Raw genomic sequence first — 24,173 nt, forward strand, 5'->3', positions numbered from 1 at the left:
GCGGGGCCCCGCACCGCGCCCCCCGCACCGCGCCCCGCACCGCTCACCTGCGCGGGGCCCCGCCGATGTCGGGGGCGGCAGCGCCGGGGTGGGGGGCTCAGCGACCTGCCGGGGAAGGGAGAGAGCGGACTGTGAGCGGCGGCGGCGCGGGGCCCGGTGGGGGACCCGGTGCGGTGCCCGGTGCGGTGCCCTCCGCCCCACCCCGCACCCCGCGACCTCCCCCGCCTCCATCACCTGCGCCGGCCTCCATGGGTGCGGCGGGGCGGCCGGGAGCGCTGGAGGGATGAGGGAGGGATGGAGGAGGGAGGGATGGCGAAGGGAGGGAGGGAGGGATGGATGGATGGATGGAGAAGGGAGGGAGGGAGGGATGAGCGGTGCAGCTGCGTAATTTGCTCCCTCCTCTGCGATCTTAAAGCGACGGCGCCGCGGGTGCCTCCCTCCGCCCCCCCCGCCGGGTTTCCCCCCGTTTCTATGGCAACTCCCCTCTGCTGAGCGGCACAACCACCTCAAAAACAGAAACCAGCCGGGATTTGGGCTCCCTCCCCGTCTGCGAAGCCCCGCGGGCCGGGTGTGCCCTGCGCCCGGTCGCCCTGGGCTCCTCGCCCCGCGTAACCCCGGAGGAGGGGGAGGAAGGGGAGGGGGAGCCGGGGCGGCTCCGCGCTGCGGCCACCCGGCCTTTGGAGTCCCCTCAGCGTCGTAGCTTTCATTTTAAGCAGTTCAGCTGTGAGGAGATCCCTGCCTGTAATTAGTGACGCACTTTCATAAAGTAAAGTCATTAAATAACCGGAATTCTGTGCCCCATTTCAATCCCTCTGGCTCTGCCCTAATCGCCGGGGCTGGGGTGGAGAAGCAGCAACAGCCACCCCGAGCTGCTGTTCCGCGCTGTGACCGGCGTCCCGGAGGTTTGGGAGATGAGGCTGAAGGCTGGCACGGCACGGCACGGCACGGCACGGCACGGCACGGCACGGCCCGTTCTGCAGCACAGCTCGGTTAGTCATGGCACTTCCCACACGCTTCCTGCTGTAACTGTCAAGATCAACCTTCCCAAATTATTTGCTGAGGAAACGTCTCGGGAGCCCCCGCGGGGAGCAGCAGGGCACCGGCTCCTGGCGAGCTCCGTGCCCGCGGCCAGGAGTGCCCAAGGTCGGCTGCGGACACCCCCGTGGGGACCAGGAGCGTGAGAGATGCGCATGTGCCTGTGTTACAAACATCCACAGGACATTGAGCTGTGTGGATCCACATACGGATTGATGGAGGGAAATGTTAATGTGGGAAATAGCCACAGAGTAGAACCTGAGCCCAGTTTGGGTCTGGACCCGAGGCCCATTGTGCTTCCCAGACATTCCCAGCTTCCTTTGTCACTCCCCCATGGTTATTCCAGAGTTTTGACAAACCTGTTTGGTAAATGCATGTCAGTCTTTTCTCCAGCACTATTTTCTGCGTGATTTGTACCTCATTTATCCTGACACACAGACTGTTTTCAGTGTATATATATATCCTGCCTCCCATTTATCCCTGCCCGCCTCCAGCTGCCTTTTGTTTCCCTCTTTCCTGGTGAATCCAGTGCACAGCCTCTCTCCTTGAAAGGAAAATTAATGAGTTAACACATCTGCTGCCACTGGAGCAGCTCTGACCATGTGGCACAGGCAGCAGCTCTGCTGTGAGATGCAGAGTCATTCCTGATGGCTTTTGGGAAAGAAAAAAGCCTTCTTCCCTCTGCAGTCTGCAGTGCTTGGTCTCCCAGGATACTCTGACCTGAAGAGTGGGAGCAGCACTCCAGGGAGATTGGGCCTGCTGCAGGGAGAGAGGAAGAGGTTTTCACCAAATGCAAACCCTTTTCCCAGGTCAGCACCTGGCTTTGGAAGTGCCAGGCCTGCCATAAGGAAAAGATGAGCTGCCCTTGGTTCCAGTCTTGGCCTGAACCATGCTCCTGTTCCCACCCAAACCCAGCATTTCTTTTGCAGAAAATGAAGAGGTTTTGACCATACAGGAATGTTTTTCCCTTCCTTACACCCAGAAAAGGAACCCCTCAAAGAACAGCACCAAAGGCCAATTACTTATTTAATCAAATATTCCTGTTCAAAAAGGACACTCAGCTGGAACAACCCCACAGCCAGTGGCCACCCCATGCCATTCCCCTGGCCCACACTGGGGCTTCACCACTTTTAAAGCCTTTTTACTCCTTTAAACATACCATCAAAACCAAACCCCCCTAAATCCTGTGTGACAGGAACCACACATTAGTGGGCCCAGAGAAACAGGGGTGTCACTGAGGTGAGTAAACACCTGGAAGTCAGGTGACAGTGTCACCCATCCTTTCCCATTTTAAGTAAAAATCACCAAGTCCCTGATTCTGAGGTGAACCCACAGGATTTAATCCTTCAGAAGAAACAGCAACAAGCAAAGGAAACATCTTCTGATTTTTATTGATTCCACATTAAAGAACACTGATGTCCCCACAGCACCAAAGCACCTGAATGGGGCACAACTACCCCTCCTCCAAGTGGGAGGCAGCTGGAAACCAAGAGCTTCAGGAAATTACAGTAAAAGGGATAAAATTTATCCTAAATTAGATTAAAATGCAAGGAACTAATATTATTTCAGTTAACAACCATTTCTAAATAGGGCTACTCATGAATAAAAGTGTTAATAAGTTAAAAGGCTCTGTGAAATCTGAAAATGCAGGATTTCTAGGAAATAGAATTTCTTGCTGCAGCTTCTGGACTCTTCTAGGGCCAGTGTAACCTATGTGTGCCTGAACACACAAAAGACTGGAGACAGTACCCTGCTAGATCTTAAAATATGAAATACTGAGCATTCTTTGACAGGAACAATTTTAAATAGTCTAAATTTTTTTGCTACAGAGAGTAAACAAATAAATCTCTAATACCGTCAGTAAGAGTTAACAGAACCAAGCCTTGTCAAGAATAATTTAAGCTCCAAAGGTAGTGTCTGAGAAGGGTTTTTATAGAAGTCCTTCAAAACCTTTCAAGGACTTCTATAAAATTCCTTTGAGGACTTTTATAAAATCCTTCACAATGTAAATCTCTTATGTAGAATATATATTTCAGTGGTATTGTATTAACATTGTATAACTATAACTCATCATGCAACTATAAATATTAATAATAAGCCCTCTAGTGATCACCTGGGGCAGGACCTCTGCACAAGCCATTACTGGGTGGTGTAGAGGACAGGGAGCTCTGCTCATCTACCACATTTTGACAAGACATTCCATCCTTTTTCCAGGAAAACTACTTGCTGGAAAAAGCAACCTAAACTGTATTTTGATCAGTTTATCTGATCTTGTCAAACATGGGCCCAGCAGTGGCTGTGAGGTCAGCAAAGGGCTCATGCTGCTGCAGCTCGAGGACCTGCTGCTTCTTCAGCACCAGGAAGATGTAAAACACGGCTGCTGCTTCTTTCCGGTTGTTTCTCTGGCAGAGCTTCCGAAAACTGAAGGAACACACACCTGACCTCTTCAGTTGCTACACGAGGGAAATGAGAAATCAGTCAGGTCAGCTTCTCCACCAGTGAAACTGGAGCCCATGGAGTCCAAACAGGGCACTGCATAGAGGGAGTATCTCTGCCTGAATGCCTCAAATTGGATCCAATCTCCATACAATCATGGAAGCACACACTGGTTTGGGTTGGAAGGGACCCAAAGACCATCTCATTCCCCCACCCTGGGTACCTTCAACTAGATAAGACTGTTCCCAGTCCCATCCAACCTGGCCTTGAACACTTGCAGGGATGGGGAATCCACAATCTCTCTGGCTATCTTCCATCTGTGTTTATAGAAGTGGCTTTTAACATTTAATGCCATAATAGTGTTGGTACTTCCGTGTGTTACTAAAATCTACAATTCCATTACACCAGGAGTGCTTCCACCATGCTTTGTGATTGATAATAAATATCCTGGAACAATTCTTTGGTTTCAGAGTTATCTCTTGTTTTTTAAAGGCTGTACTCAGGTGTAAATATTTATTTATTATTTGCACAGAACCTCTGAAATATGTTTAAAAAAAGCAGCACATTCAGAAAATTCTAGTAATTCCAGCAGCTGTGGAAAGGAACACCACACATCAAGCACCCAGAATCCTGATTTTCCACAGAAATACCAAAAAAAAGCACATGCTGCAAGTGAGAGGCAGAGACACAATGAACAGTAGATGGAAGAGTTTTTCTAACATGGTCCAGCTGAAATCAACACCAGCTTTTGGTATTTAATAACAAAATCCAGCACTGGTACCTGTAAAGTTTTTTGCAACCGAAGAGTTCTTTTGCCCCATCTTATTTCTTCACTGGTTTCTTTATTTTCTTCACTTATTTCTTTCCTGGTCCTTGTTTGTTCCTTAAGAGGAAGTAAACAGCAGGTTAGTCAGGGTGTGTAAGAAGTCACACACCATAAGAAAAAGGAGTTCCAGCCTGACTGAAAATCCAGATGGAGCTCAGCATCTGGATGGCCAAACTCAGGGAATCTGGAGCCTCTGACACCTCTGTGCTCACACAAGGTTGTGTGAAACAAAGGAAGGAATGGGACCTGTGTGCTTTGTGCTACAGAAACAGCTCAGGTGTAAGAGGCCATGGATGGTCCCAGTGAGGCAGCTCCACAGCCAGGTACTGCTCTGTGGGATTGGGATTCTGACAGGATTTGTACTGGCCAAGGGCTTAAAGAGATGTTCAAATATTTAGCTTAGGATTTTGGGCTTAACCTCTGAAGTCTGCAGCTGACTGCCCTGGTTTCAGAGTACTTGAGCATCCTCAAAGCCAGTAAGGTTGAAATTATTTCCTTCTCACAGAAAGCAAAACTCCCTCTAAGTTCATGATGTTATCTTTTTTTTTTTTTTAAAGAAACAGTATTCTCTTCTGAAATAAGCCAGGGCCATCAGCTTAGGACACACACCTTTGGCACCTCCACCTGCTGCACCTGCTGTGCTTCAGCTTCCTGGCCCAGGGAATTTTTTGAGCTCTCGGAAAAAGCTGCTCCATCCTCCTGTGAGCACGAAAAAGACAATCACTAGGCCTGACCATTTAGACACACAGTTCTGCTCAAAGAATTTATTGTAATGAAGCTTTTCAAAATGAGTTAATAGCTGCTATTTCTACCTATGCTATTTCTATTCTATGTCTTTCCTGATACAGGGAAGGGCCTTGCTATAGGATTTATCTTACAGATGAATCTAAATCTGTGGGCAGAGTTCAGGCATGGAGCACATGTCTTCTGCTGCCATTAGCTCCAATTTCATAACTTTTCAACATTAATGAGCCTCATATTCTCTAAAGAATGCCCTTTAGCATAAGTGAAGAAGGAAGAGATATTGCTTAAGTATTTCCTCAATATGAGACACAAAATATAAGTTTTATCCTTTATAAAGATTTGTCTCTTCAGTACAATATTTAATATTTAATATTAAGCTCTCATTTATACTTAGTGATTAAACTGTAATCTATGCTGATTAATAAACATTTTAATTCATCATTCATTGTGGGAGTTTACCAAATTATAATTAAACATTCATCACACAAGCTGCTTAATGGTCTCTTGACTGGCTTTAGTATCTTTCCAAACATTAGTAATTTCTTAACGTGTTTTAAATGGAACCTTAGCAAAAAGTGGAAACAATAGACACACTTAGGTCTCTAAAACTGAGGAAAACTGCTCACTATAATTTCACAACAGTTCTCATTGGTTTCATTTCTGTCATTCTGTGATGTCAGCATAAAGGAATCATTTCCAATTTTTCTCTCAGTCTCGGAATGAGCTGGCTCCTGCAGGTAACTTGGCTCTTCTACTGGCAGCATCTCTGTATTAATAGAAAACCAAGGTTGAAGAGGCAGTTACTGTGAATCACTGTCATTAAAAAAATCCCACCGAAAACCAAAAACCACACCCAAGTTCACAGTCTTTGAGAGGAAGAGCCATAATAAGAAGCAAATATTGAAGAAACATCATTCCCAACAGGAGCATGGAAGAAGAACCTTCCAAGGCAGGTTTGCCTTTTATGAAAGTTGACCTTTATGGACTCACAGGAGGTGGGTTTGTTAATTAATTTTTGAGGCAGGCGAGGTTCCCAGCAGAGCAAAGGAGTGCAAATGGATACATCCTTCTCAGAAGATCTAAAATGGAACATTTCTTCTTGCCTGATATTAACCAAACACATCTTCCAGATACAAGTAGAACTATTTACATTAATTTTGAAGAGCAGTTTGATTAAAATTAGAATAAGTGGAAAGTATTTTAAAAAAATTATATTTAAAAAAAGCCCACAAGCAACATTACCCAAATCTGCAGTTTCAGAGATATTTAGAGAAATCAAAGATGAAACCAAAAATATCTCCTTATGCCACAAGGAAGAAAATACTTGGATTTCATTTTCTAAGAAACAAAAGAACAGCTAAGTAGCAATTTGTGGAATACTGCACACAAACACCTCTTGTATCTCTCAAACATTATGAAGAAAAGAAAATACTTTCTAACAGCTAATTCTGCACAACAGAATTAAAAATATTACCTGTAGTATCTTGCTTTTTTCTCATTTCTTTCATTTCAGACATCCTCTGTATTCCATTTGCTCTCATCTTAAATCTGTCAGTCTTGAAGCATTTTTCAAACAACTGAAAAGAATTATTTTTTCTATGTTTGCTTTCAGAATATAATGTCGTATTATTTGCAAACATCAACACAAAGACATAAATATGAGCTGTATGTTAATGACTGCAACCCAGAATTTCAGTATTTGAATTAGGTCACTCTTAAAAGCTGCAATTTTTTTTTGTTTGTTTTTAAGCAATAGCCTTCTGCAGCTCCAACATAATTCCATGATTAAACATCTTAGGAGCAGGTATCTTGGACCATTTTTCTTGAAGCCAGCCAGTAAGGAAGGATGAAAGAAAGAAACATCTGCAGTTTTCATCCTCTTAAAGAGCAAGTTGTAATTCTGCAGCTGGACTCTAAGTGGTGAAGCTGTGCTGCTGCAGTGCACCCTTCCAAATCCATTAGCAATATTCTAATAATAATGTCTGATGTACCTTTAAAATAAATATAAACAAAAGATGTCTCAAATTTACTACGAAGATGCAATAAACCAGAAAACGACACAACAAAGGAGAAAGTACAAAAGAAATTGACAGAAAAGTAAGAAATTGTGTCTCAGTATAAGATCAGTCAAGTGCCAGTGTGTGAAATGAAACATCAGCTCTCATGTTCCTTTTGTAATTTTTCACTTGTTGGAGCGCAGGAGGTTAGGGCTGTGACCCCACAGATGATGAAACAATTAGTGGTGAGTGTCCAGCTGACCTGTACTGCAGAGCAATGCTCAGTGCACACCTGCAGCCAACTCCAAGTTTGGATCAAACACGGTCTGCAAAGCCTCTCTCAGTCACATCCCAGCTCTGCAACAATCCTGGCCCCAGAAGGAACTGATCTTTACCTTTTGCAGCTGAGTATGAACCATAGGCTGTGTAGCATGGAACAGGAGTTTATCCACACCTCCCCACTCCTTCCACATCATTGTTTTCTTGGTTGGGGGAGCAAGGTCCAGCGTGGCCAGGAGGTCTGAGCAGTTGGTGAGCTGCTTGTAAATGGTGTGGCAGCTGAGCTCCTTCTCTGCATCCACCAGCAGCTTCCTCTTCCTTTGTTTTTTTTTCCTCTGGGTGACAGCTACATAAAGCAAGTATTAATAACAAGTTTTAAAGTCTATTCCTAGGACATTAAGTACACAAAAAAGCCCAATGAATCAACCTGGCTGCCAACCTTCTGAACACTGCCTAGACTTGAAAATCAAAGTGCAAGTGCACAGGCCATTCCTTCAACAGTTTCTATGAAGTTTTCACTCTTTGTACTCTTTTGCTGGAAATTCCCTCATGTTTAATTGTGGAAGGCAAATGACTCTTTTAATAAAGAACTGGGAAGAGGAGAACTTAATGAGAACACATGACAGAACAACAAGACTGAATAAGCTGTCTTTAATCCATCAGGAAGTGCTCCAGGAACTGCTGATACACTCAAGACGTTTCATTACCTCATAATTAATATCTGTATTTGTCAGTTTAATCCTTTAGCAATTTAATCAAGATGTAAACACAAAGAAAGATAGATTAGTTATATATCTGTAACTTCCTGGATATTATCTGGGCAGGCCGGAAAATTCCAATATTGTAAATATTGCTGTCAGTATGAGCTTGTTTATTCATCAACGGTCACCAATATGATAGTGGACATTTAGATTTCCTCTACAGAGGAAATCACCTTGGATCTTGTTAAAAATTCAAAAAACAATGTTTTCCAAAGGCTTGAAAGTTTTAGGATTGTGATTTTAAATATAAAAGTCACTGATGTCTCACTGACAATTCAAGTTTTTCAGGTGACTCTTCAGTACCACCCCCGAGGCCAAACTTGCAATGCTACCAGAGCTGAAGAGCAACAAAACTTGACTTGGTACATGGAAGAAACTGCAAGCAGAGGTTTGGGCAGCTGAGATAAATAGCCTGACACTGGGTTTGTATAGTATTTACTGTAAAATGGAACTCTGACAGCAGGAGCAAATGCAATCTAAGGTGGGAATAATCTATATTGCAAGTATTTTTCACTACGAAGAAGCAAACCAAACCTAGTTAATGCAAACATTCATCAGAAACGGATCAACTTCTGACCTGTATCATCAACTGGCTCAAGCACAAATGCTTCTTTCTGGTACAAAAGGATTGTCTCATCCATTGTGTGATTTACGTCCTTAACGGTGGTGTCTGCACAGTTGGACTCAACTGCAAGAAAACCCAGCAAATAACCCAAATTAAAAAAAAAAAAGAAAATGCAATACGGACTAATTTCTCAATCACGTGACAGAGAATGATATCAGACAAAACTAGTGAGAAATAGGAAACTGTGGTTTTGTTTATAACCTCACTTATGTCCACCAGTTCCTTCTCATACTGCACACTTTCTTTCACTGATCCCAGAATGACCAGGCTGTAGAAGAGACAGAAGAACCAATCTGGAGAAAAATCCACCCAACAGAAAGTGTTTAGGGCAAAGGTGTTTAGTTTCAATCCAGTTCCAGGCAAGTGGATGGCAGTGTGGACATTTCTGTCAACACAAAAGGAACAAGTAGCACCAGCAATAGAGCAAGGAGAGGCAAGAGCCACCCTATCCTTTTAAAGCTGTTCCAGAATTCACTGTTTTAAACTAAGACTCTGATGGGGCAGCAAGGATTTAACATAGAAAAAATTTCTCAGAAATTGTTATCAAAGCTTAATTTCTTTCATCAACATCAAACCAAAAGAAGATTAACAAAACCGTTATGAGCTACTTAAGTGTCATTTGTGGCAGAAATATGAAGTCAGAAATAGAAGCACGGAATTGTTTCTGTTGGGAAAGACCTTTTAAGCTCTCACTAGGAAAGTTCACTGTTACAGGACAGCCTTTTTTGGGTTTCTTTCCCCCTCAAAAGGGACATCACGCTGTGAGCAGCAGGGTGGACCAACAGCGTATCCAACAGGATGTCACATGAAGGTGTTTCTAAGCAATGTCAAGTTACAAATTTGGAATCCCTAAATCAAATAAAATTATCCTAAAATGGTGGATGAAACAGTTTAGGGGGAAAAAAAAAGCGCAAAATAAATGAAGAAAGGAAAAAGGCACAAGGACACTACAAAAAGCTGAATGTGAGTGACATCAGGCATTAACACAGGAACAGAGGGTTTATGTGAGATGGAGCAGACACTGCAAACTCACTGGCTGTGCTGTTCTCTGGCAGATCTTGTGACAAAGGACGTGCTTCCTCCACATCAAGAATGTCTTTATCTAGGACATTTTGCTCATCCCTCAACAGGATTTCTTAAATACAAAACACATAGTTCTAAGCATACCAAGCCTTAGTAGTCATGAAATAGCCTGATACAGCCTAATGTTAGTCAAGGTTAATACTCTGCAAAGAAAGCAAGCTCAGCTTCTGCAGATGGCTGTCAGTGGTACGGCTGTCTGCAACAGCACACAAAGGAGGGGATTAGTCCCAAGTTTGAGATTTCCACCTTATTTTCTTTAGATTATGGCCTTGATAGTGTTAACAGGTACCAATCTGTAAGGTTTACATAAATACTCTAAGCCATAATGATATAGAAGCTACTTTGCTGCCTTTGTTATTAAAACAGTAAGGATAAAAATGCTGCATCATTTCACCTTTGAAAATAGAAACTGAATTGTTAAACATTTAAGCATAAATTTAATGCCTTTAATTCTAAAAGAATTAAATACAGCCTTTAAATCAATATGACTTGGCAGTGTTTAAGTGATCATAGATTTAGTGAAAAAAATATGTATGAAGACAACAAATAACATAGAATTTATGTTTGACAACAATCACTTTAGTGTTATCTTAACTGTTTTCCTGTAAGAACAAAAATATTTGGAAAGGAACAGATTCTGTTTGCCTGTGGCAAACCCTACCAATCATATCTACTGCATCCTCCTCATCCCCAAAATGGTCATCCTGGAAGCAGTAAACATCTTCGTGCAGCACAGATTTGTCTCCGCTGGTTCTGGCTGAGTTGGGATCGGCCACCAGACTGTTACTGCTCGTCAGGACACTGCCCTCAAAGAAGCTCTGTCTCCTCAGTGCATCTGCTTCTTCATCTGAGGGAACACACAATTCCTGATCCCTCATCTGCATGAGTTTTGGAAACCCAGATTTATTAATTTCCTAATTTTTCAAGTAATTTTTAAAAGATTGCAAGGCATCCCATACCTCAAATGGAATAAACAATAAACAGTCTTATCTAATTTAGTAAAAGCAGGAAATGTTTGGTTTGGTTCCCAGTCTCTGACTCCAGGTTATATTGCTTACACAGAATTTTAAACCTAAGACAATCAGCAAAAGCATGAAACAAATGCTCATTTAATCACAGCTTTTTCATGTGTGGAAAGGCCTCACATAAAAGTCTCACATAAAACACACTTCCCCTTATGAAACACTTCCACTTTCTCAACTTCTCTCACCAAAGTTTCTATCACAGAGAAGTATACTGCTTTCATAATCCTCTGTAAGTGTGATTTCTTCAGGTTTGCTCTGATTCAAGGTAAAATGTTCAGCAACATCAATGGTCCTGATGAGAAAAATATTATAAAAATATAGGATGAACTGAAACTCATTGAGCATTCAGCTGGAATATGAAAACTAGTTTCTACACAGCCTTCAATTCTGGAATTTTATCACAAGCCCCCATATTTCTCCATTCTCTTTTGCCAGTAAACTTGGGCTTTTGTAATTTTGTTCCCATCCAAGCCCTGGTATTTACCAGGCCCTTGTCAGAAGGCAACTAATTAGTGAAACATCTTTTAAATCAAATGACACAAGCCTTTGGGCAGACAGAAAAGGCACCTTTACAGAGTCAGCACACTGAGGCATTTGAATAAAGTGTATTATATTGCAGCTGTACTTAGAAAATAATAAACCCTTACTGATCCCATCAAACTGCATTTATGAGGAGGTGCAGAACAACCCTCTGTGGAAATCTCTTGTCCTGGACCTTCAGGGCATCAGAGCCATCAGAAACATGACTTAGACTCCTGCTTTTTATCAGTTTTCTACATTAATGCTGCTTTGTGTCAAAAAAGCCTAAGAAATATGCTGTCTTTTTCTCAGGAGCCAGGCTGACTATTGCTGATAAAACACCCCAGCCCCAGAGAGCAGTGGAGCAGAAACAAAATAAAGTTACCCAGTGGAACAGTGCAATACTGTGTGATTACTGACCACATCTTTCCGGATTAATACTAATTTTTGTCTCTTCTCTTGAGGTTCAGAAAGCTGTTTGCATCCTTCACTCAGATAATTTAAAATCCTGAAGTCTAAGTTCAAGACATTATTTCATTTTGAAGGTCTGTTGATTAAAGGAAAACTACCAAAGCACAACGTCTGTGGCTGTAGCCTTGTAGAGCTCAGAATTTAGGAGAATTCAGTTATTAAACTGAAACAACCAAATCTGAGTCTCAATCAGATAACAGCAAGTAGAGCCTTTACTTCTGAGAATACTAAAAGAATGAATAAAAACTAGGGAAGCATTTACTTTACATCTGGTAGTGGTGATTCAAAATCATGAAATTCTTCAGGTAACGTAATGGACTGATAAGCAGCCTCAAAGCTCTCAACTGGAAGGTCAAGAAGCCCTGAAATAAACAGACAACATAACAAAATAAGTATCAATAAAATAAAAGTAGTGTTCTCTCCCAAGTAGGTATAATAAGCCCATAAACCTGCCAGGAGGAGCTGCTGCCATTCTAAATCACAGAAAGGTAAAGCTTAGGCACCTGAAAGTGGAATTTCAGTTTCCATGTCCTTAAGATTATCTATTTTTTACAGATACAGATACAAGAGTCTGCTGCAACAGAACCTGAAATATGTAAGTACTTGTGTTGGTGAACAACTGCTTCAAGTCCCTGGAAGGTTTTCCCAGCTGATGTTTATGCCAGAGTCTCTTTCACAGCGCTGCAAATGAACCACTGTGTTTTCCTTTCCTCTGCTCACAGAGGAGGGATTTCTCAAGGTCATCCAACCCAACCTTTTGCTCATAACAGGGTCAATTTCAAAGTCAGATCACTTTTGACTATTTCTGTTGATTTCACAGCATCCCTGACCAGCCTCTTTCAGCATTTTACGACTTCTGCTGAGATTTTTCTCCCCCCCCACTTCTATCTAGGTAAAGTCTCTGTTGTTGCAGTCGTGACTGTTGTGTATTTTTGAGCTGTGTGGTGTTCTCCAAGTTGCTGTAGGATCTATCTCCAAAATAGCTGAAAGCTGTGGCCAGCAGATTTCAGTTGGGTATTAAGGAAAATTTCTTCACTGAAAGAGTTTTCAAGCCCTGGCACAGGCTGAACAGGATAGTGCTGGAGTCACTATCCCTGGAGGGATTTGAAAGACATGTGGTATTTGGGGACATGGCTTAGTGGTGGCCTTGGCAGTGCTGGATGAACAGTTGGACTGGGTTTTGGAGGGCTTTTCCAGCCTAAACGATTCTGTGATTCTCTAATTCTGTGATCATATCCTTGAGAATAATGCAGAGTAATTATTCACTATTTTGCAAACAGACCAGGTCACAAAAACATTAAAACTGGCAGTAGACACTGGTGTTCTCAGGCTTTTTTTAGACAACAGTGCCTCCCATTTATTGCCTAAGTATGACAAACACAGAGCCTGTTGGAAAAGGCTCCAGTCATCTCAGCTCCTTTCTCCCTGTCTACATGGCTAGAGCTCAAAACACACTGTCAGGTCTGGCACTGATACTGTTAGACATGTTGTTGGTGTCATCAGAAATTAAAATTAATTATCTAGCAATGGAGACTGAACTCAAGCATCTTCTTGTAAGCCCACTTAAGATACTGCTTCTGTTAAGGGAGTCAAAGACCTGAAATGGCACTAAATTAAGCAAGACTAAACACCAGCAGTAGGTGCCAGTATGCCCAGTTTCCTTTGGGGTCAATAATGTGCATTCAACAGAAATATCCGAAAATTAACTTTTAAAATCAGAGCTGTACAGGATACAGATGAAAAAATGCTGAATTTTGTGTATACCTGGGCGAAAGGCTGTCTTCATTTTGGTCAGAGCTTCACTGCAGTCTGCCAAGAGGTACTTTGCTTTCCTGTGGTAAATCCGCACCACTCCCAGGAGTAAATGTCCAGAGGTTCGCAGAGCTATAGCAAACTGTGAGGATTTAAAATAAAATAAACATAAAATTAAAAATTAAAAAAAACAACTGTTCAGGAGTTAGTATTTTTTACAAAAACGTTAAAATATTATGGAGAAGTAACAGAGCTCTCTGTAAAAGACCAACACCTCCTCCCTAGGACTCTCCAGGAGATCCCTCCTCATGCCACAGCCTACCTTTGGCGAGAGGATGTTTTGTACGGTGGCCTCTAAATTGCACTCAAAGATATGTGCCTTGGTGAGCTTCTTCTCCCAGTGGGCAGCCAGCCAGATTTTGGCCAGCGGCCCCCGCTTGTTGATGAGCAAATGGACGTAGAACATTGTGCCTGGCCAAAGGCCTCAGGGCAGCCCTGACAAAATTCCCTGAGCTCTTCCCCTTGCAACAGGAGATGGGTCCTGGGGCACCAAGTGGGATTAGGGATTTAGTGGAATCTGAGGGGATGGGGTGCTATGGAGAAGGGGGAATTTAGTGGGATCTGAGGGGATGGGGGGACACAACCAGGCACTGAAGGGGATGAGAGAATTTATGTGATCTGAGGGGACAGGGCACCCAGGCAGATATTAAGGGGATATGAGGATTTAGTGGGATCCAGAAGGGCTGGGATCACCCAGCTGGGTGCTGAAAGTATGAGGAGAACCCTGAGAGCACTGAGGGAATGAAAGGATTTAACGGGACCCTCAGGGGACAGGGGGGGATCCTTAGGGGACGGGTCAGGTCGGATTTAGTAGTGCCTGAGGGGACAGGGGGATCCAAGCAGGACCTGAGGGGATGGGGTGCCCAAGCTGCTGAGGGGACAGGGGATTTAGTAGGATCTGAGGGGACAGGGGGATTTAGTGGGATCCGAGGGGACAGGGGGATTTAGTGGGATCCGAGGGGACAGGGGGATTTAGTGGGATCCGAGGGGACAGGGGGATTTAGTGGGATCTGAGGGGACAGGGGGATTTAGTGGGATCTGAGGGGACAGGGGGATTTAGTGGGATCCGAGGGGAGGGGCGGCCTGAGCAATGCTAGGAGGGGCGCGCTGGCTTCAGCGGGACCCTGAGGCATGGATGGGCACAGCCGGCCGCCGAGAAGCCCTGGGGGGATGAGAAGCCCCGCTGGGCTCTGCGGGGACCCGGGGGATTAGCGGGCGCTGAGGGGCGCGGCGGGGCGGGCGGACCCCCCTCAGGCCTCAGCCGAGAGGCGCCGCCCGGGGCCGCACGCCGGGCCCGCCCTCGGAGCCGGTGCGGGGCAGCTCCGGCCTCAGCCCCCGTCTCCACTCGCCACGGAGCCCTCGGTAGGGACCTGCCGCTGGAAATGGCTCCCTGCTCCTTCCTGGGGCTCACCGGCAGTGCCCCCACGTGCCCGGGAACGCGGTGCCGCACCCCTCATTTTAGGTTCATGTGCGTGCAGAGCAATCTCATTCTCCCCATCCATCTCTCCTCCTCCCTCTCCTCTCTTCCTTCCTCTCATCTCCTTGTCTTCCCCTTCCCTGCTTCTTCCTCTCCTCCTCTTCTCCTCCCAATGTTTCACCCTTGGCAGTCTAAGAGCCCGTTTGCAGACACCGCCCCATCTCTTTCTTTCTCTGCAGGTGAGCAGCTCCTGCGTGGCTCCAGACACGTCTGATAAAACTCCCCTGGTGAAGGAAATTCGCAGAAGAAAAACCAAACGAAAACAAAACAAAACAAAAAAACCCAAACATTACAACAACAAAAAAACAAAGCCTCAGGTCGGACCTCTGTGCACAGGGGGAAGGCGAGAGGTGCACAGCCATCCATCTCTGTCAGCTCCAGCCACCCCTGAGAGAAGACAGTATGTTTGCACGCTTAGGTGTCATCAGCCAGGAAAAAAATAGTTTGTCACTCTCTGGTTCGTGCTTTCCATGTTTTATATTCAGGCAGAACACAGCGAGGCTCCCGTTGCTCCCAGGCACAGCCCGGAGCATCAGCTGTTGCCATATCACAAGGCACCTGTGGTTTTCCCTGTCTCCCTGGTGTTAGCTGAAGATAACGAGATCTTAATTATCACCAGGAAAGCGCTGAACCTCATCCCAGTGCGGCTGTACAGCTGGCCATAATGGCAAGCAGGGCTCCATCCCTCCAGCTGCCTTTGGGCTGGGGCTTAGACGTTTGGGGAAGGAGAGGGATTTTTGCTATAAACCATCCTTGGAGTGGTGTATCCGCCACGGGGACTTGCAAGAATCTCCCACGAGCCCCAGAGCAGGTATCCACTGCTCTTCCAAGGCACCAAACCTGTCTGGGAACTCCATGCCCTGCGAGAGGGGAACCACCCTCACTGATGCCCACTGTGCAGCTCCAGCCCTCTCCAGCATGAAGGCTGTTCTTCAGCCCTGCCTGCCTTGCTGGTGGCAATAGCTCCCCAGAGCAGTTTGCTGGATCAGAAATCCCATCCATGGGGAGCCCTGGGATGTTGTGTCTGGGATACAAGGGATTGGCAGTGACAGGCAGGGAAGCTGTAATGTGCTGGGAACCTCTGGCCCTCCCAAACTGCTGGATCTCTCAGTGATGTAGAGCCAGCTCCTGAATTGCCTGGCTGCTTTTTCCCTGACCTCTGAGTCACCTTGAGCCGTGCTGGCTGCGGTGCTCGCTCTGCCATGGGATGTTGTGAATGCTGAGGCAGGAATGAAACTTCACCTCGGTGGTGAGGCTGGTTAGGGGTCAGGACTGCCAGTGGGCACCAGACAGCTGTGCACTCCCCAAAATTGGGCTGTGCTGCACAGGGCTGTGTTAGGAAACAGAGCCAGGTCCACAGCCTGTCTAGCTCCATCACATTCCTGTTCCTGCTGTCCTCTTCTGCTTGCCTGAGGCTCCCATTCATTTCGTCTGAGGAGTGACATGTTCCCATCCCTGGTTCCCCGTCTGGCTCCTTCACCTTGTTCCATCTCACAGACTTCTTCCCTCTCTCCTCTTTCCTTTCCAAGTCGTCTGTCTCTCCCCTCCAGCACTCCTGCAGTTTCATTGTAAATTTTGGCAGTGCTCCCTCTGACCTTGGCTGTCTCCCTCCTCTCTTTGCTCCTGCACTGGCAGTATAGATCTTGGCTGTCTCAGTCACTCCTCCCCTTCTGTTAGTGCCAGCACCTTGGGAATGGAGTGGCCTTTGCCAGTCCCCAGCCTCATGATCAGCCACTCAGGATCAGACTGGGGAAGGTTTTTGGGCTACCCTGAAGCCCCTTCAAAGGCCTGGGGTTCGTTCCAGCTCCCATCCAGCAATGGCAGTGGGGCAGCACAGTGCAAGCAGCGATGCTAGCAGGATACGTCCCTCCATCTCATCCATCACAGGTGGCTTCTCGAGCACTGCTGTGGAATTGGGGTGCAGGAGCAGCCCCCCAGGCAGCATGGAGCCTTGGCCCCACGCAGGCTCAGCCCTGTCCCTGTATGAAGGCAGGTGGGAGGCACAGCATGAACGCCTCTGCTTCTGGCTCACAAATCCCCATCCTGGCCAGGCTCCTGGCCTTGGCATCCCTGGGTGCATGGGCAGCCACAGGGTTTGGGTGCTCCAGAACAGAGGGCTTGACCACAGCTCTGCTCAGGAGCAAACTGGTGGCAGTTCTCTCTTCCCAGGGAATTTGGCGATGGTGAGGCAGCAGATCTGCTCCTGCCCATCTGTTCACAGTGATATGCCCGCCTGCTCCAAATCCATCTTTTCCTGCTGATTTGGGACAATCTGTGTCCCATGACCTACTTGTCTCCAAGCATCTCCTGCCTTCCTGCGGAGTGGGTTGGTACTAAAGCCTCTCTAAATGTAGTTAATGTGTCAGGATGCACTTACATTTATATTTAATTCTGCTTCTTTCTCAGCCCACTTCTGGCTGCATCTCTGGGGACACTGTGCTGGGAAGCCTCTGTGTTTCATAGAGTCACAGAGTCACGGAATGGTTTGGATTGGAAGACACCTTACAGATCACCTCATTCCAATGGCAGGTCCATGCCCCTACTGCAGCTCTGAGACTGGAAATGCCACGGGTTGGTCTAGGGGATTCCAGTCAGCATCATGGATAGACAGTGTGCCTGGATAGGTGCTGAATCTGGATTGTGTTGCACCTGTGCAGCCGTCAGAAAACACAAATGTACCTCTTTATTTGTGTGCCACACCCTAAAACTCTCTGGCCCTTTTTTATCCGTTTTAGCTGTATCCGATAGAGATTTCAGAGAAAATCCCAGCTCTGTCATGACATAGGTGGAAGGAGACTCCTATCTGACATCTTCACGCAGAGCAGTGCCCAGACACTATGGATAACACAGAGCCCAGTATAGCTGCAGACGAACGTACTATGTGCAGGGACAGGATTCAGGATACGAGGGGGTCAGGGTGCAGGGCACAAGGGGCATCCCTGTAGCTCCAGCACTGAGTTCACCCAGCACTCACAGTGCTGGGTGTGCTTATGGAGATGGTGGAAGCATGTGAAGGTGTTGAACGGAATGACAATGTGATGGACAAACCTTCCTGGCAGCTGTCAGCAGCCCACCCGCTATTGCTTGGGATTTACATCCACATCTCCAGGCACTGCTCCAAATGTGGAAATAGACCACGTCGTATTAACAAACGAGGGAAAGAGTGTGGCTGCCAGCAGGTCGCTGCTAGGGCACGTGCCTGGTCTGGTGCCAGGTCAGGGAGAAGAAGAGTGCAGGCACTGACATGAATGCTCTGGGGAAAATGGAATAAATAACGCGTGTGTGTGTGTGTGTGTGTGTGTGTGTCTGAAGGGGAGCATTATGCCATGGGACTGCAGTGGGACTGTGGTGGAGTCAGGAGTTCCTCTGTCCCAGGCTGGGGCACATCATACCTGGCCCAAACCAAGGTCAACCCCCACTTTCCCCGGGAATTTGGGGACAGGCTGGGCAAAGTCTATATGGGACCTCCTCTACTGTCTTTGGGGCTGGGGATACTCATGCTGCAGCCCCAGTATCCCCAGCCCAGCTCCGCCTCGGGTCCCACAGGGGACTGCTGCTTGCGGGGGGCACGTCCTCCAGGCAGACCGCACACAAAACCCACCGTGCTGCCCTGTACTCTCCAAAGCCCCTCCCCAGGCAGCCCCCCGGGGTGCCCACGAAGGGTCCCGGTGCTGTCGAGGGGGCAGCACGGAGGGGTCCCTGTTGTACAGGATACGTGCACAGCAGGTGCCGGTAAAGCACCTGGGCGCGTGCATGTGAGTGCATGTGTGTGCCCCCCGTACGTGTGTGTGTGTGCGTGTGCGTGCGGCGGCCGTGCGCGACCGCAGCTCGGGGCACCCACCGCCCGCCCCGCGGCGGCACGGGCACCGGCACCTGCCCGGGGAGCCGGGGAGGCGGCGGGGGTAGGCAGCACGACGCGGAGGACCGGGAGAGGAAACGGGACAGCTCGGTGCGGGAGCATCGGCGGCGAGGGCAGACCGAGCGGAGAAGCGGGACCGGAGCCCGGTGCACGGGGCCACAGCCCGGTGCGGGAGCGGGGAACCGGAGGGCAGAGCCCGGCGGGAGAAGAGGGTCCGGTGAGGGGCAGTTTAGTGGAGTCACAGGGACACAGGTCCCCACAGGGGGTTTCAGACGGATTTGGGAAGGTGGGTCGCGCGGTGAGAGCCTGGTTTGGGAAGGGGGAGAGCCAGGTGGGACGACCCGGTTCGGAGAGGCAGGTGCTGTGTTCAGGGAAGGGGAGCAGCTCGGTCTGGGGGGCTGCTCCGGGGAAGGGGGACAGTTCGGGCGGGGTCTCAGCTCCGAAGGTAGCACGGTTCGGCTAAGTGGGATCCCAGGAGGAGCAGCCCGGTTCGGAGACCTGCGGGGTGGGGTTGGCAGCCTGGTCAGGGGAAGCGACTCCTGGGAAGGGAAGCATCCCGCCCCAGGGCTTCGGCTCCGGTTTGGGGAAGCATCCCGGTTCGGGGACCCGTCTCCGACCCATAGGAGCATCCCGTCCCGGTTCGACCGCTCACCTTCGGCCGCGCAGGCCGGCGGCGGTTCCATGGCGTCCCCGCGGGCGGCGGAGCTGCGGAGCCCGGACGAGGCGGCGGCCGCGGGTGCGGGGGCTGGTGCGGGCGCGGTTGCGGGGGGGCCGGTGCCGGCGGGCCCGGGGCTGGCGCTGGCGCTAGGCTGCGCCCTGGGCGGCGCGGCGCTGGTGGTGCTGGCGGGGGCCGTTCCGCGGGCGGCGCGGCCCGACCCCGCGGTACCGGCGCGCCAGATGGAGCGGCTGGAGGCTCGGGCAGCCCGGCTCCGCGCCCGCCTCGACCGCTGCACCGTGGCCGGGCTGGCGCTGCTGGCCCTGGGAGGGCTCCTGCTCGCCGCCCTGCTGCTGGCCGCCGCCGCCGCCCGCCGCCGCGCCCGGGCCGCCCGCCGCACCGGTGGCACCTATGGTTCGGTACGGCTGCGGCTGCGGAGGGTATCAGCTGAAGGGACGCGGGCGCTGCTGGAGAGTCAGCTGAGTCCCCCACCCCAGCCCCCCGAGGGGTCCGGCTCCTAGCCGTGTGTGCCCCAGGGACGCCCCGCCGCTGTCAGAAACGGGGTCACCTTGCTGCACTCCAAAATCGATACCATTGGGTGAAACTTCGACTATGCCAGCCTTCAGCCACCGTTCTCACCTCCTTGAACCCTTCCTGAATGGTGCTCCGGCCCAACAGCACCGGACTGATGAGGCTTTGGGATACTCCACCAGACTGCATGGCCCTGGCCTGGGTTGTTCGCCACCACCAGCACTGGGACAGCATGGCCTTGGGACCTCCTGTCACCTTCCTGGATGGGATCCTGCCATCAGCATCATGGCAGCGGCACAGTCAAGGCAACCATGGGATTTCTCTGCCATGGTCAGTTGCAGCCTGGGCTGGATGTGAGGCTGAGCTCTTTCCCACAGCCAGGACGTGACTACTGTTCCTGATAGATCCATTTCTGCCATCAGTGACTACTTTTAGCAATAGTTTCCTCTAAAACTCTGGCACAGAGCTGGTGCTTGCACTGCTTCGGGCAGAAGAGGAGGCAGCAAGCATGCCCACCAGCCATGGGGTGCCCCTGGCACCCCTGAGCCTTCACACCCCACCAGCCCCATTCTGCCCAGCAGGATGAAGGCCAGGACACACACCTGCACTGTGCCAAGCATCCCGCTACCACCAGCAGCCCTGGAATGGCCTCTTCAAAAACCATGGTGCTCTGTACAGAAGAGAGTGGATGATTCTCAGTGCCTCGAGGTGATGTGGTGGCTGTGTCCCATGCTGGCCTGGCAGTGCTGCTGCTGGGGTGTCCCCACATCGGCCTTTCTGCTTATTCAAAGGCCGTTGTCTGTGGTGTGAATGCAAAATTGCATCTCGGGAATTATACATGAAGCGTCATTAAAGCACAATATTCTATGGAAAGAGAAATGGGTATGAGCAATGTGCTGGGAAAGGGAAATAATCGTCCCACTGGAAAATGCAGACCCACAAAAGGTGCTGTTTATCATGAATTGCCACCAGTTTTCAGTCCATCCCTTAAGCTACCCACTTCAGGCATTCTCAGGCAGGGACAAATCCCTCCAGACAGCCTGACGCAAAGAAAATACGATTTTTACATCTGGTTGCCTGGATAGGATTTTATTCCAGGGCTTCCAGTGTCTTCTCGTATGCTTGGAATGGTGTCCTCTGCCCTGTGTTTCCAGATAATGCTTCACAGATGATTCTTCATGTTGCTGTGAAGGGCCACATGCCTCTCTCCCTGTTAAATCACCAGCCACGCTCTGTATTTTTTGTAGGGTCCCAGGAAACAACCTTGAATCACCTCACGCCTGCAATCCTGGCACCCAGGCACCTTTCCCTGGGATGAAACCACACTTGGAGTGAAATGGGTGGCTGAGCCCCAAACAAGCATCACCTGTCCCCAACAGCACTGGGACAAATGTCTTTAATCAGAGCCTGAGGGGCCAAATGAAGGCTCCAAGGAGAGCAGGGGGGACAAATGTCATTGTGGCTGTCACCAGGGGGCTCTAGGGTGGAGGAGGGAGTGATGCCATGGGAGGGAAGGAAGAGAGGGAAGGAAAGGGAAGAAGAGAAGGGGAGAAAGGGGGAGCTCTGAGTCTTCCCAAGCAAGGCTCTGCCCTGAGAAGGCAGATGTCCCTCCTGCAACTCAGCACTGACCCTGCATTTCTAGATTAGAAAAATAAACCCGTTAGTCTGAGAAATCATCCTCATCCCTTTTTTGTTGCTTTAAGTAAGATGGAAGGAGTGTTTTCAGGATGAAAAGCTGAGCCTGGTGAAGGTTATAGCTGCTAAGCACCTGCTGTATGTGAGCACAAGAAATACTCCCATGGATTAGGGCATGAGGTTACTCAAGAAACTGCGGGAAGGTGCTGTTACTGCTTTGTCAGCATGTTACTGGATTGTGCCTTGAGTACGTGCAGGACTGGCGGGAAGCCTCTACATGGAGAGAGATATATTTACACTGAACAAACTGTGTCAGAGAAGGAGCACCATTAAAGAAGATTCCCCACTGAGAACTCCAGGGCTGGGATGTAATCTTGTACACAACCTCCCTTGAGGTGAGGTATAGGGTGGCTGTGGGAAAAGAGAAACACGGAGCTGTCTGACCTGGCTGTCCCTTCATCACTCTGGCAGGCACCGGGAAAGAGGCACCAGCATGTGGTGCTTAATGTGCAGAGGAGTAGTAGGAAGCAATCCAAAATATTCCAGAGCGCTGAGAAATATCTGGCTGGGAAAGGCTGATGCTGTGCAGCCTGAGTGGATTGAGGGTCAATGGCTCTCCAGTCCCCCAGTGCTGGTGTTTTGGGGATGTCTTTCTTTGTGCCAGGGGTGAGCAAAGCAAGCAGGGAGGGCCCAGCATGCCTTTCCCAGTTCCACATAACGGGGCTGCTTTGTTTTCCTGCTGGGCCACACACACGGCTTCCCTCTGCCCAGGATCCAAGGGATGTAGCACCGGCTGCAAGGTAATTAGCCACGCCGGGGGGTTCTGCCATCCCATCGGGAGCAGGCAGGCAGGTGCTGTGAGCTGGGCGGGCTGGCAGATGGCCTGAAGGACTCTCTGGGGATCCTGAGCCATTACCAATAATCCAGTGCCTCTCTTCAAACGAGTAGTGGAAGTGCTGCTGCTGGAGGAGGGAGGCTGAGCCTGTGCCAAGACCGCACACCCAGCCCCAGCCACTCCTCACAGCCTCTCCATAAAAATTAACGCGGGGTTTGTTACTGTGCTACCGTGCATGTTAATGTTTCCTGTCGCTTAGGGCAGAAACAGCAGTGCTGGGGACAGGGACACATGGCTGGGGGTCTGAACTGTCTCTCCTGCTCAAGGGAGACCTGGCGCTCACAGCCACTGTGGAACAAACGTGCAAATGGAGGTGGCAGCCCCCCAGCCATTCTCAGAGAATGGGGTTTGTGCTGGCCACAAGCCCTAGAGATGGAATAAGGAATGTGTTTGGGATCATTGGTCCTCAGGAGCCACCTCCTTTGGTGGCACCCAAGCCAGCTGTGGCGACGGTCTCCTGTTCCCACTGTCTTGTGACATGGAGAGGAGGATCATTGCCTCTTTTTACCCGTCCTTTTTGGAGACTGGATGGCTCAGCCCTGGGAGCCCAGAGGCTCAGGCACAGGCCTGCAGCAGACACTTGTCCCCTTTGGAACCCAGTCCCCTCCTCTGCCACCTGTTTCCCAGCTGCACAGCATCACGGACCCGCCGGGCCGGGTGCTGCAGACAAAAGCCAATTCCTCGCCCTGCCGCAACCTCTCCCCGCGCCGACTCGCTTTAATTAGCCCCATCAAAGCTGGCTGCGCCTCTCCCTCCTGGTAGGTCTCAGAACATGATTAATTCAGGCACAGAAAACAGCCGCCCCCCAGAGAGAGGGCCTCTCGATGAGGCCGGAGCTGTTTCCTCTCCCCCCTCCAGTCTCTCAACTCCAGCAGCAAGGTTGGGAGCTTTTTTCTCCTGGAACAAAGCTGTGGATAGGCACAGTCTGTCCCAGGAGCAGAGTCCTCACAGAGCCCTGGGTCTCTCTCCATCCCTCCCATGCTGCTCTGTTCATGGGCATTGCCCACGGTCCATGCATGGGTCTGCAGCTGGGACTTCCCCATAAAAACCTCTGGGTAATGCTGTGGGTCTGGGCTCAGAACCTGCCCCTCCACGAATGGAGGTCCTGCGTGAGCCATGGGGAGATGCAGGGAATGCTCCAACTGCTCCCAGCACAGATTTCTCCAGCTGGTCTTCTCTGCTCCCACATGTGCAGGGCCCAGGGTGGCACACACCATAACACAGCTTTATTAACTGCATTTGTAGGCAAAGAGGTTTTAAAAGGAAAAAGCCTTTTGGGAAAAGAGATAGATGGGGGGGATCCCTTCCCCCTTTTTATTTCTGCCAACGCAGCTGCGTGCAGTGTTCCAACAGCACTCAATGCCCCGGAGAGGCAATTACTGCAGGAGCAGGGCTGGGCTGTTCTCCACTTCATTTTCCTAATACAGTTACATCGTCTTGGAAAAGCGCTGCTGCTCAGGGGAAGGTACAAAGCGGGCTCCCAGCATGGATCCTCTGCCTCAGGAAGG

The 24,173-nt window shown here is 49.1% G+C and overlaps 2 protein-coding genes and 1 long non-coding RNA gene across 5 annotated transcripts in view; 2 read left to right on the plus strand and 1 right to left on the minus strand.

Annotated features, from left to right (window-relative positions):
• The window catches only part of LOC148221809 (uncharacterized), a 5,094-nt gene extending 1,166 nt beyond the window's left edge, over positions 1-3,928 (plus strand). Inside the window, exon 2 of the long non-coding RNA XR_015807319.1 lies at positions 851-3,928. This is a non-coding gene — a long non-coding RNA (uncharacterized LOC148221809). The remainder of the gene's footprint in view (positions 1-850) is intronic.
• On the minus strand, positions 2,407-19,720 carry RAD21L1 (RAD21 cohesin complex component like 1). 3 transcript variants are annotated; one of them, XM_088174879.1, is made up of 13 exons: positions 19,602-19,720; positions 13,566-13,695; positions 12,064-12,163; positions 10,997-11,103; positions 10,448-10,633; positions 9,737-9,838; positions 8,656-8,766; positions 7,434-7,663; positions 6,516-6,618; positions 5,668-5,807; positions 4,907-4,996; positions 4,253-4,354; positions 2,407-3,488 (listed from the first exon to the last, which is right to left on the minus strand). In XM_088174879.1, the coding sequence occupies exons 2-13, from the start codon at positions 13,585-13,587 to the stop codon at positions 3,297-3,299; spliced, it is 1,485 nt and encodes a 494-aa protein (XP_088031005.1). In that variant the 5' UTR covers positions 13,588-13,695; positions 19,602-19,720; the 3' UTR covers positions 2,407-3,296. The 3 variants fall into 3 exon arrangements, with proteins under 3 accessions (XP_088031005.1, XP_088031002.1, XP_088031004.1); XM_088174876.1 differs by having other exon boundaries at positions 12,069-12,163; positions 19,602-19,665; XM_088174878.1 differs by lacking the exon at positions 9,737-9,838.
• Positions 18,983-24,111, plus strand: TMEM74B (transmembrane protein 74B). The gene has a single exon (XM_088174881.1). The coding sequence runs from the start codon at positions 19,631-19,633 to the stop codon at positions 20,123-20,125; it is 495 nt and encodes a 164-aa protein (XP_088031007.1). The 5' UTR covers positions 18,983-19,630; the 3' UTR covers positions 20,126-24,111.
• Positions 24,112-24,173: the final 62 nt, after the last annotated feature.

The sequence above is a fragment of the Sturnus vulgaris genome, chromosome 17 (assembly GCF_052056855.1).
Source record: "Sturnus vulgaris isolate bStuVul1 chromosome 17, bStuVul1.hap1, whole genome shotgun sequence".
Classification (NCBI taxonomy): Eukaryota; Metazoa; Chordata; class Aves; order Passeriformes; family Sturnidae; genus Sturnus; species Sturnus vulgaris.